The sequence below is a fragment of the Artibeus jamaicensis genome, unplaced genomic scaffold (assembly GCF_021234435.1).
Source record: "Artibeus jamaicensis isolate MK-2021 breed Jamaican fruit bat unplaced genomic scaffold, CSHL_Jam_final contig_463, whole genome shotgun sequence".
Classification (NCBI taxonomy): domain Eukaryota; kingdom Metazoa; phylum Chordata; class Mammalia; order Chiroptera; family Phyllostomidae; genus Artibeus; species Artibeus jamaicensis.
In genome coordinates this window covers 2,398,642-2,411,083 of record NW_026521841.1, presented here as the reverse complement: position 1 = coordinate 2,411,083, position 12,442 = coordinate 2,398,642, and the positions used below count along the sequence as shown (strand labels likewise).

The 12,442-nt window shown below is 35.8% G+C and overlaps 1 protein-coding gene and 1 non-coding gene across 4 annotated transcripts in view; one reads left to right on the top strand and one right to left on the bottom strand.

The window, feature by feature from the left end:
* The window catches only part of PTPN4 (protein tyrosine phosphatase non-receptor type 4), a 310,447-nt gene that overhangs the window by 175,534 nt on the left and 122,471 nt on the right, over positions 1 to 12,442 (top strand). For all 3 annotated transcript variants that reach the window (XM_053666547.1, XM_037146314.2, XM_037146329.2), the window contains exons 6-9: positions 3,010 to 3,054; positions 3,311 to 3,363; positions 3,972 to 4,092; positions 11,061 to 11,148. In XM_053666547.1, the coding sequence (XP_053522522.1) occupies positions 3,010 to 3,054; positions 3,311 to 3,363; positions 3,972 to 4,092; positions 11,061 to 11,148 (307 nt within the window). The remainder of the gene's footprint in view (positions 1 to 3,009; positions 3,055 to 3,310; positions 3,364 to 3,971; positions 4,093 to 11,060; positions 11,149 to 12,442) is intronic.
* Positions 4,957 to 5,059, bottom strand: LOC119050261 (U6 spliceosomal RNA). The gene has a single exon (XR_005082717.2). It is a non-coding gene; the product is annotated as a U6 spliceosomal RNA (small nuclear RNA).

Below are 12,442 nucleotides of genomic sequence, written 5' to 3'. Positions count from 1 at the left end.
AGATTGAGTAATAATTTCTATAATATTATGTATTAAGCCTCAGGGACTCTATTAAATGTATGAAGCCAGGATATTTGTATCAACTTAAAAAAATTTTTTTTCTAATGTCTGATTCCCAAATACCTTAATTACATTCTTTGGTAATTTGAATTGTCATGGAGCTCTTGAATGACTTTAATAAAAAACAAAACAAAACAACTAAGGACTTCTGGCCAGGATGGTAGACACACTGTGCCTCCTTGCATAACCAAAAGGACAATAACAATTTAACAACAAAAAAACGAGAACTGACAGAAAATCAAATTGTATAGAAGTCTGACAACCAAGGAGTTAAAGAAGTCACGTTCATCCAGACCGGTAGAATGAGTAGAGTTGTACAGTAGCTGGGGCAGGAATGACACGTGGCAAGGCAGTGACTAGTGGATCAAGTAGTCCCACATTTGCACAGTTAAAACAGGTGAAACAGGGGGAGCAGGATGGACTGCACAACCCAGGTTTCCAGTGCTTGTAAATAAAGCTTTAAACCACTGATTAAAAACAGCTGCGGGGGTTGAGACGGAAGCAGCAGAAACTCCCAGCCTCACAGGAAAGTTTGTTAGAGTGACCCACAGGGTCCTAGTAGGTACACAAACCTCCCCACACACAGGAATCAGCACCAGAAGGGCCCAATTTGCTTGTGGGCAGCGAGGGAAGTGACTGAAATCTGACAGAGAGCAGAGCAGTCACCATTGTTCTCTCTCAGACCCCTTCCCCACATACAGCATCACAACCCAGCAATGTGGGTTACCCTGCCCATGTGAACACCTAAAGCTCTGCCCCTTACTGTGTAATGGGTGTGTCCAGACAAAAAAAATGGCCAAAATGAAAGAACAGATCCAAGCTCCAGAAAAAACACAACAACGTGACACAGAGGTAGCCAACCTATCAGATGCACAGTTCAAAGCACTGCTGATCAGGATGCTCACAGAATTGGTTGAATTTGGTCGCAAATTAAATGAAAAAATGAAGGCTACACTAAGTGAAATAAAAGAAAATGTACAGGGAACCGATAGTGACGGGAAGGAAACTAGGACTCAGATCAATGGAGTGGACCAGAAGGAAGAAAGAAACATCCAATCAGAAAAGAATGAAGAAACAAGAATTCAAAAAAATGAGGAGAGGCTTAGGAACTTCCAGGACATCTTTAAATGTTTCAACATCCAAATTATAGGGATGCCAGAAGGAGAAGAGGGAGAACAACAAGTGGAAAAGATATTTGAACAAGTAATAAAGGAGAACTTCCCCAAGCTGGCAAAGGAAATAGACTTCCAGGAAATCCAGGAAGCTCAGAGAGTCCCAAAGAAGTTGGACCCATGAAGGAACGCACCAAGGCACATCATCATTACATTAGCCAGGATAAAACTGAAGGAGAGAATCCTAGAAGCAGCAAGAGCTAAGGGGACAGTCACCTACAAAGGAGTTCCCATCAGACTGTCAGAAGATTTCTCAAAAGAGACCTTACAGGCAAGAAGGGGCTGGAAAGAAGTATTCCAAGCCATGAAATCCAAAGACCTACATCCAAGAATGCTCTATCCAGCAAAGCTTTCATTTAGAATGGGAAGAGCAGATCAAGTGCTTCTTAGATAAGTTCAAGATCAAGGAGTTCATCATCACCAAGCCCTTATTATATGAAATGTTAAAGGGACTTAGCTAAGATAAAGAAGATAAAAAACATTATCTCCTTTTTATTTATATTAGAAGATTTATATTATTTATATTTAAATATTTTATTTATACGTAAAGTATTGTATATATTAAAATGACAGCAAACTCACAATTATTAACAACCACACCTAAAACAAAAACAAAAACAAACTAAGCCAACAACTAGAACAGGAACAGAACCACAAAAATGGAGATCACATGGAGGGTTATCAACAGGGGAGTGGAAGGAGGAGAGAGGGGGAAGAGGTACAGAGAATAAGTATCACAGATAGGAGATGGAAAATAGACATGTGGTGGGTAAGAATAGTGTAGGAAAAGTAGAAGCCAAAGAACTTGTATGACACATGGACATGAACTAAAGGGGGGTTATGCTGGGTGGAGGGGAGCGAAGGGGGGGAATGGGACAAATGTAATAGCATAATCAATAAAATATATTTTAAAAATTTATTAAAATTTTCATGATTTTTGTCTCTTTGACTATGTATACTTTTTTTAGTGGGTTGAAATAAAAGTCTGTAAATTCTCTATTTAAACATGTAAAGCGACAAATTTTGGTCTTCAGTGAATATGCAATAATACAGTTGATTTTGCCTTACAAAATCATTAGCTTGGATACATTTATGAGGAAGTGACTTCACTCACTAGCCAGGGACAGGACAATGCTATCTTGTAAGCAACCTCAGGATTCCTGTTATAGGTTACTCTTATATTTGTTGATTTTAAAGGAAGTTGGGTACTTGGTAATTCTAATAATAGTAGAGCAATAGTAGAGAAAGGAACTTACATGTTTGGGTTTTTTTCTGATCAAAGAGAACTTTCTCAACTCAAATGAAAATGGAAAGGTTCTTTTCTATAATTAATAGTTTCTTACAGCCTATTAAGATAATCAACACATAGGCCTGTCCTTGCAGTTGACCTCCTATGTTAGCAGAAATAATGGTTTTCTTCATCTTGTCTGTTGTGTCTCTTTGCTGTGCTTCCCAGGTCTATAACATTCTGCATACACACCAATTCTTAGAGTATTTCTCTCTAATTTTCTCCCTCAATTTTGCAACTCTTAAGAAACTAGGAGTTTTATAATGAATTTAGTGGGAACAAGATATTTGCAATACAAATTATCATTTATCAACAAATTTTTAAACTTCGATTAATAAATTTTTGAAAGCTTATTTTAAAATCTTTTCATGTTTTAATATGTATATTATAGGTTCAAAACTTAATATTTTGATTTTGTTCATGTAATACAGTTTTTAATCTCTAAATGTTATAATTATAGTAAATGCTAACTATCTTTTCTTTTTTAAGGTACCAGTATTTTTTGCAAATTAAACAAGATATACTTAATGGAAGGTGGGCTATTTTAAATTCTTAGTAATGGAGTTTAAGAATACTTTTAATTCTATATTATTTAAGTAATTCATGATCTTTTAAAAATCTCTAGAAAAATGGTTACATAAAACATGAATTCTTTTCATCAAATTTATAGCTTAATATGTAAAATATAAGTCAAGGAAATTTCAAGTGTGAATAGTATAATATAAATTATAGTGCTTTTGAAATTATTGTGTTTAAATTTGGGGTATGTATTTCTGTTTTGTTTTGTTAGATTGCCCTGTCCTTATAATACTGCTGCCCTTTTGGCTTCATTTGCTGTTCAGTGTAAGTATCAGCCCCCCCTTTTTTTTTAAGATCTTATTTACTTTTAGAGAGAGGGGAAGGGAGGGAGAAAGAGGGAGAAAAACATGGACGTGAGAGAGAAACATCAATCAGTTGCCTCTCCTACGTGTCCCACGAGGGAACCAAACCCGCAACCCAGGCACAAACCCGCATGTGCCTTGACCTCAAGAATCAAACCAGCAAACTTTAGCTTTGTGGAATGACACCCAACCAACTGAGCCACACTGGTCAGGGCAGTATCAGCCAACTTTTGAGGCAAATAACATGTGTAATTGCATTATTTGTGTTGATAATATATTGCCTTTAATAAATAAGTCCTTTAGGAATAAGTTATTATACAGAAGAAATTTGTTGCAGAGGAAATATAATGAAATATCCAATTAGTTAGCAATTACTTTGATTCCAGAACTAGTAATCTAAAGTTGTTTGAGATCTAGAAGAATGTTATATGCATTATTATAACTTTTTAAAATGGTAACAGCATAAACAAATATTTACTTCCGGAAATATAATGAAATTTATGACATTGGTGATTTGGCTGTAGAAATTTAAAAATGTATTAAAGTGAGTATTTTTCTTCCATTTATTAGCTGAACTTGGAGACTTCAATCAGTCAGAAAATTTGCCAGGCTACCTCTCAGATTATTCTTTCATTCCTAATCAACCTCAAGATTTTAAAAAAGAAATTGCAAAATTACATCAGCAACATATGTAAGGATTTGTTTACTTTTCTGCTTATTTGGTAAACTTAATTGCATCTTTTCTAGAGAAATGTTTGAAATTATTTTAATTTGAATGTTGTATTTATTTAATGTAGAACAGTTACTATTATGTAATATAATATTATTATAAAAAATGTAGATGATCTAGGTAAAAGAAAAATCATCATTTATTTTCTGTGAGACTTGTTTTCATTTCTATTAAGAACTAGAAAGCAATAACTAAATAAAATTATTCTAAAAAAAGAAAGAAAAAATTAGATTGCCTTTGTAAGATGAGATTAAAAAAAAAAACAACTAGAAAGCTACATGTAACAGAAATTTATTCACTATTATGTTTGGTTTCCAGATTCATTATATAAAGTTTTTGTTTGTTTTTATTATTGTTCAGTTACAGCTGTCCCAACTTTTCCTTGCGTTGCTCTCCCCTGCCCCATCCCTCCACCTCATACTCCCACAGGCAATCTCCCCCCACCCATTGTCCATGCCCATGAGTCCTCTATTGGTGTTCCTTGGCTTGCCCCTTAAACTTTTTTATTGTTTGTAAAGTGTGTGTGTATATTCCCTTGTGTGTGTGTGTGTGTGTGTGTGTGTGTGTGTGTGTGTGTAAAGGGTTTTCCGTTTTTCTTTCTTTTTTTTTTAAAGATTTTATTTATTTTTAGAGGGGAAGGGAAGGAGAGAGGGAGAGAAATATCAATGTATGGTTGCCTCTCATGTATCCCCTGCTGGGAACTGGCCTGAAGCCCAGGCATGTGCCCTGACTGGGAATTGAACTGCATTTGTTTGGTTTGCAGGCCCACACTCAATCCACTGAGCTACCCCAGCCAGGGCTGTTTTTTTTTTTTTTAGTCACCTTAAAAATATGGAATGCTTCAAGAATTTGTGTGTCATCGTTGCTCGGGGGTCATATTAATCTTCCATTGTTCTAATTTTAGTATATGTGCTGCCGAAGTGAGCACTGTAAAGGGTTTTTTTTTAATATAAAGTTGCCAGGAATATATATGTAAAGCTCTGTTATTATGTAAAGTTGTCAAGAATTTTAGAATATCAATATGTTACAGTCTATTTAGCAGTTTTTTCTCAGGTTTTATCCATGTGAAAGAAATTGTTTTTGTTTAGTAACGAACGAGGAAAGAGGAGAAAAGGAACTTTATGTAATACTAAATTGATAAACACATTCTTTATTTTCATTGTCTCTGGTTATATTTTGCTTGCTTGTTTGTTTTGTTGATTAGGTTCTACTTATAGGTGCAATCATATAGTATTTGTCTTTTACCACCTGACTTATTTCACTTAGCATAATGCTCTCCAGTTCCATCCATGCTGTTGCAAAGGGTAAAAGCTCATTCTTTCTTTCTGCTGTGTAGTATTCCATTGTGTAAATGTACCATAGCTTTTTGATCCAGTCATTTACTGATGGGCACTTAAGTTTGGGTCCAGCACTTAGCTATTGTAAATTGTGCTGCTATGAACATTGGGGTGCATAGGTTCTTTTAAATTGGTGTTTCAGGATTCTTAGAGTATAATCCCAGAAGTGGAATTTCCGGGTCAAGAGGCATTTCCATTTTCAGTTTTCTGAGGCATTTGCACACTGTTTTCCACAGTGGCTGCACCATTCTGCATTCTCACCAACAGTGCACTAGCGTTCCCTTTTCTCCACAACCCTCTCCAGCACTTGTTTGTTGGTTATGATGGCCATTCTGACTGGTGTAAAGTGGTACATCATTGTGGTTTTAATTTGCATGTCTCTAATGGCTAGTGATGGTGAGCATCTTTTCATATGTCTCTGGGCCCTCTGTATGTGGCTCTTGAACAAAGGTCTGTTAAGGTCTTTTGCCCATTTTGTAATGGGAATGTTCCTCTTCCTGGAGTGGAGTTGTATGCATTCTTTATGTAGTTTGGAGATCTAATGCTTCTCTGGGGTATGATTTGCAAATATATTTTTTCATATGGTTGATTCCCTTTGTATTTGCTGATATTTTCTTTAGCCTGGCAGAAGCTTTTTATTTTGATGAAGTACCATTTGATTATTCTTTCTTTATGTTTCTTGCTCTGGTGGACATATCAGTGAAAACATTGCTGCATGGAATATCTGAGCCAGAGGGGAGGTGGGAGGGAATAATGGGGGGAAAAATGGAAAGGGTTGTCAGGAACATGTGTAATAAAGGACACATGGATAAAGCCAAAGAGGGGTAGGCTCGAGGGGGCAAGGTAGTGATGGCTAGGGTGGGGAGGAGTGGTGGGAGGGAAACAATTTTAAAAGTTGCCCTTTAAGAAGAAGCAGTTTTTCTCTCATTATAGTGTTCAGCTTTGATATATTGTGAGTCTGACTTTGTTACATAATTTTTTCCAAGAAGATATCTATTGTTTTGAATAGAAGGGAATATTGTTTGTTGGGTCAGAGTTCAGTTTTGCTTTAACATACTATTCAAAATAATCATGTAGGAACTAAGGCAGTTGCATATTGTCTAAGAATGTGAGCTTGACCCAGACTGTCTGGATTGAAATTCTGGTAAGGTTACTTACTATCTTATAACCTTGGCCAGATTTATCTATGTCTCTTCTGCTCTCATTTTTTATATGTAAACAGGGAGTAAGAAAAATTATGGACCTCTGGAGTTACTGTAAGGATTTTTACATATAAAGTATTCAGAACAGTGCCTAGCACATGGTAAGCACTGAAAAATTTTAGCTCTTATTATAAAAGAAACTTACTTTCATTTGGTAATGGCCCATGTATCTAAAGCCGGTTAGTAAACTATAGCCGTTGCTTAGTTTTGTATGGCTCATGGAATAAGAATGGTTTATAAGTTTCAAATGGTTGGAAAAAATAACCAAAGAATAACATTTCGTGGCATGTGGAGTTTTGAGAAATTTCAATTTCTGTGTCCATAAATGAATACTTACTGTAATACACATTCCCTCATTTGTCTGTGGTTGCTTTCACATAACAGCAGAGTGAAGTAGTGCCACACAGACCATGTGGCCTGAAAGCGTAAAGTACTGACTATTTAGCACTTTCCAGTAAAAGTTTGTGACCCCTGATTTAGAATAAGAATAATGAATGAGAATTTTAGACTTCCAGACAAGATGGAGGCGTAGCTACACACACTGTGCCTCCTCACACAACCAAAATAAGGACAACAACAATTTAGAAATGAAAACCAACCAATACCAACAGAAATTTGAACTGTATGTAAGTCTAACAACCAAGGAATTAAAGTAGACACATTCATCCAGACCAGTAGGAGTGGCAGAGTCCAGCAGCCAGGGCAGAGAGGTCTCACAGCAAAGAGGTGGCTTGTAGACCCCAGGCATGCAAGGCAGTAGACTGTGGAGGGGTGCTGTGCACAAGGTGACTGGCAGACCGGGTGGTCCCACATTTGCACTCAGATAAACCAGGCAAAAGTGGGAAGCGAGATATACTGCACAACCCAGGGTCCTAGCTCAGGGAAATAAAGCCTCAAAACACTGATTGAAAACACCTGTGGGGGGTTGAAGCACTAGGAGAGACTCCCAGCCTCACAGGAGAGTTTGTTGGAGAGACCCACTGGGTCCTAGAATGTACACAAATCCACCCACATGGAAATCAGCACTAGAAGGTCCCGATTTGCTTGGGGGAAGTGACTAAAATCCAGCACAGAGCTGAGCAAGCACCATTGTTCCCCCTCAGACCCCTGCCCCACATACAGTGTCACAACCCAGTGACATGGGTTGCCCCGCCCTGGTGAATATCTAAGGCTCTGCCCCTCTTATGTAACAGTTGCATCAAGACCAAAAAAAGGTCCAAATGAAACAGCAGATCAAAGCTCCAGAAAAAACACAACGAAGTGACACAGAGGTAGCCAACCTATCAGATACACAGTTCAAACCACTGGTAATCAGGGTGCTCACAGAATTGGTTGAATTTGGTTGCAAATTAGATGGGAAAATGAAGGCTACGCTAAGTGAAATAAAGGAAAATGTACAGGGAACCGATAGGGATGGGAAGGAAACTGGGACTCATGAGATCAATGGAGTGGACTAGAAGGAAGAAAGAAACATCCAATCAGAAAAGAATGAAGAAACAAGAATTCAAAAAAGTAGGGAGAGGCTTAGGAACCTCCAGGACATCACTGAATGTTCCAACATCCAAATTATAGGGGTACTAGAAGGAGAAGAGGAAGAGCAACAAGTGGAAAACTTATTTGAATAAATAATAAGGGAGAACCTCCCCCATCCAGCAAAGGAAACAGATTTCCAGGAAATCCAGGAAGCTCAGAGAGTCCCTAAGAAGTTGGACCCATGAAGGAACACACCAAGGCACATCATCATTACATTAGCCAGGATAAAAATGAAGGAGAGAATCCTAGAAGCAGCAAGAGCTAAGGGGACAGTCACCTACAAAGGAGTTCCCATCAGACTGTCAGCGGATTTCTCAAAAGAGACCTTATAGGGAAGAAGAGGCTGTAAAGACGTATTCCAACTCATGAAATCCAAAGACCTACATCCAAGAATGCTCTATCCAGCAAAGCTTTCATTTAAAATGGAAGGAGAGATAAAGTACTTTTTAAGATAAGGGCAAGTTAAAGGAGTTCATCATCACCAAGCCCTTATTATATGAAATATTAAAGGGGCTTATCTAAGAAAAAGAAGATAAAAAACACGTATATTAAAATGACAGCAAACTCACAATTAACAACCACACCTAAAACAAAAACACACTAAGCCAACAACTAGAACAGGAACAGAACCACAAAACTGGAGATCACATGGAGGGTTATTAACAGGGGAGTAGGAGGAGGAGAGAGGGGGAAAAGTACAGAGAATAAGTATCATAGATGGGAGAAAGAAAATAGGGGGAGGGTAAGAACAGTATGGGAAATGTAAAAGCTAAAGAATTTACAAGTATGACACATGGACATGAACTAAAGGGGGGAATGTTGGCAGGAAAGGGTGTGTAGAGTAGAGAGGAATGAAGGGGGAAATGGGACAACTATAATAGCATAATCAATAAAATATTTTTTAAAGAACTAAAATTAAAAATGAAAATTAAAAGTGATCTCTCTCATAAAATTAAAAAAAGAAAATAACCAACTGTTCTTATATTTGAAAAAACAAAAAGTTTCTTAAAATTGGTTATAGACTCAGGAAGTTGAAAAGTGAGTGTGGAGAGGACCCATGTCCATTTCTCCCAGTTTCCCCCAGTGTTTACACCTTACACAATCATGGTATATATTGACATTGGTACATTGTATATTGTTCTATGTCATTTTATCACATGTGGGGACTTATATAACCACTGCTGGGACCCTCTGGTAGTTAAGTACACCTCCTCTCTTCCTCTCTGCTTCCCTCCATCCCCAAACCCTGATAACAAGTCATCTCTCTTCCATGTCTATAATTTTTTCACTTAGAGACTGTTATATAAATGGCATCTCATAGTATGTGACATTTGAGATTTTTTTTCCCACTTAGCATACTGCCTTTTTGAGATTTATCCAAGTTTTCTGTATTAATAATTCATTCTTTGTAATTGTTGAGTAGATCCACAGTATGGGTGTGCTACAGCTGGTTCAGCCATTGGTTGTTGAGAGACTTTTTGGTTGCTTCCAGTTTTTGGCCATTACAAATAAAGTTGTTACAACAATTAAAAAAAAAGAATTTTAAAGCTGGCCTGATATTGTGAGGGGGCTATTTTGGTATAAAAGTAAATGTCACTTATAATGTCTGAATCAAGAATTTGAAGATAAACCCAATTTATGAAAAATTTACTACTAATAAAAAGTCTCTTCTGCAATGAAAAGGATTATACATTTGACAAGATATTGATTATATATTTGTGTTTGGTTTAAAGAAATAATTCTTTAAGTCTTTAAACAAAGAAAAAAAGAGAATTATGTAGTTTAACTGGGGATGGGGTAACAAAGGTAACTGGGGATGGGGTGACAAAGGTAGAATATTTAACCTAACTGAATTTTATGGGTAGTTGAAGTATATGTGCTTTTTTACTTTTTTTTTTTTAAGGAATCCGTTTAAAGGAATACTAGTAATTATGCATTGGTAGGGTGTTGGCTTCTTTTTTTTTAAGTATCATTAGTGAATGAAAGATTTATATCTTTGATTTTGTTATTTGCTGCTTTTGCTTAACTGAAGTCTGATAATAACAGATCACTAAGGTTGTTAGAACAGTATATTGGGTAGGAGTAAATCAATTTTAAATGCTTTGCATAGTTCTAAAGCTTCTGTTCATAAGAATCAACTGGGATATTTCTTAAACATAAGCAATTTGGACCCCATTCATTCTATTATCAAACTATAAAACAGTACTTCTGAAACTATCTTTTTGAAAAACCAATTTCTTCCTAATCTGTCATGGAACAATGCTTCTAAAAAATACAAAAATGAATTAATAGAAAAGTAAAATGGAAAAATGAACAGATATAAAAAATTACAAGGCTTTTTGTAATTGTTAGATTCAGCAGACATAAAATTACCAAGTTCCTATAAAAGACTCTAACACTCTCATTTTCTGTATTTATTATGAGTCAATATCCATCTGTGCACTGTTCTCTGAGAAACACTGCTTGGAGGTTTTCTTGGAATCCACACGTTTTCAGAAGCAGTCTGTGTGATTTAAATGCAGATATGGTATATAGACCAAATTTTGAAAAACACTACTTATGTCTCAGGATGAGTGATTTCTGACAGCTATAAGAACAGCTACAGACTTTTAAAATTTGATGCATTTTTATAGTCTCAAAAATAAGAAAATATTTTACAAAGGAATAATTTGTGTTGTTGAAAATGTACTCTCGAGGTAAGTTAGATGTTACCATATGTAACTAAGTGGAGTAGTCATGCATGGTGTTTCATAAAATATTTATTTAGGATGCTGAAAAATTTCAAGATAAATAACCTTTTTATAATTTGGACATGTTTGTGATTGATATACTTTTTAACCAAATGATTTCATTACAGAGGCTTATCTCCTGCAGAAGCAGAATTTAATTACCTGAACAAAGCACGTACATTGGAACTCTATGGAGTTGAATTCCACTATGCAAGGGTAAGTGAAGGGTAAGTGCTTTGATGGTGTTGAGTTAGTTTGTAGCACTCAGTAGTATCCTGATATCATTAGGTAAGAAATGCACAGCCATGGTTTTTGTGTGCATTATACATGGGATTATGCCCCATGGTATGTAATCATTATGCCCATGTGTAATGTGCATTCTTATTTTACCTCAAAAATTTGGGCAAAAAGTGGGCATTATACACAGCAAAATATGGTAGTTGTACTAAAAATTTCCTTTGAGAATACATATTTTCACATTCAAGATTCAATACTTGATGAGAAAAATGATTGAAATAGATTTTTCATTTTATTTTTCCTAAGGTATCTGGTTTATGTTATAAAGATAATTTTTGCAGACTATTGGAGACAGTACCTTTAGAATTTATTTTACAAAATAAAGATTTAGTTATAGGAAAAGTAGTTTTTTGTATATTTAACTTTTGTGATAAGCATTATCATAAAAGATGTTTTCAACTCACTTCATGTTTTTTATTTTCTTCATTTAGTGACATTAAAAATTTTTATTTATAAAGCACAAAATGAAACAATATATTTTGGCTGTTTCTCCCCAAATCCCTTTATCAAGATGGGATTTATAGTCACTGGCTTCTTAAAGAACACTCTAACATTTTTTTCATTGTGTCATACTTGGCTGCTTCTGAAAGACTATTGTCCTCCTTCCATAAGCATGTGTGTGAGTAGCTATCCTTTGTTTATGTGTCTCTACCCTTAGATTTCTCTTTACCAAGTGGTGTTATGCTCCTTTAGAAGTACTTGGAGTATATATAGCTATTCTCCATAACCAGTGAAAAGTGGAATTATAGGAAATCATCGGTTAAGTTTGTTACAGGTTTTTTGTTCTCTTGGAACAAATTGCCAAGCCTAATAAGGATAGCAGCCTGAAAGGGAGTTTTGTTTAGTTATATATTTTTAATTGATTTTAATTTATAGATATACACAAATAACAGTTTGAGAATGCTTAAGTTCTATTTCATGTAATGGTTTTATTGTTTAAGGCCTCACCTGGCTGTGTTCTGAGAAGAGCACTAATTCTTACATTTCTCAGTGCTTGTGTTGATCTCTCCTTTAAAGAACAGAGTAACTTGCTTTCATCACATAACTCTATCTGGTAATTCTGAGTGCTTGTGACTCGGAAATCTGTCTAATGCCATTTGAAATCTATAAGTCTCTCTTGAACTTTCTGGGATTTTTCTTTTAATATTTTATTTATTTTTTCAGAGAGAAAGGAGGGAAGGAGAAAGAGAGGGAGAGAAACTTCAGTGTGTGG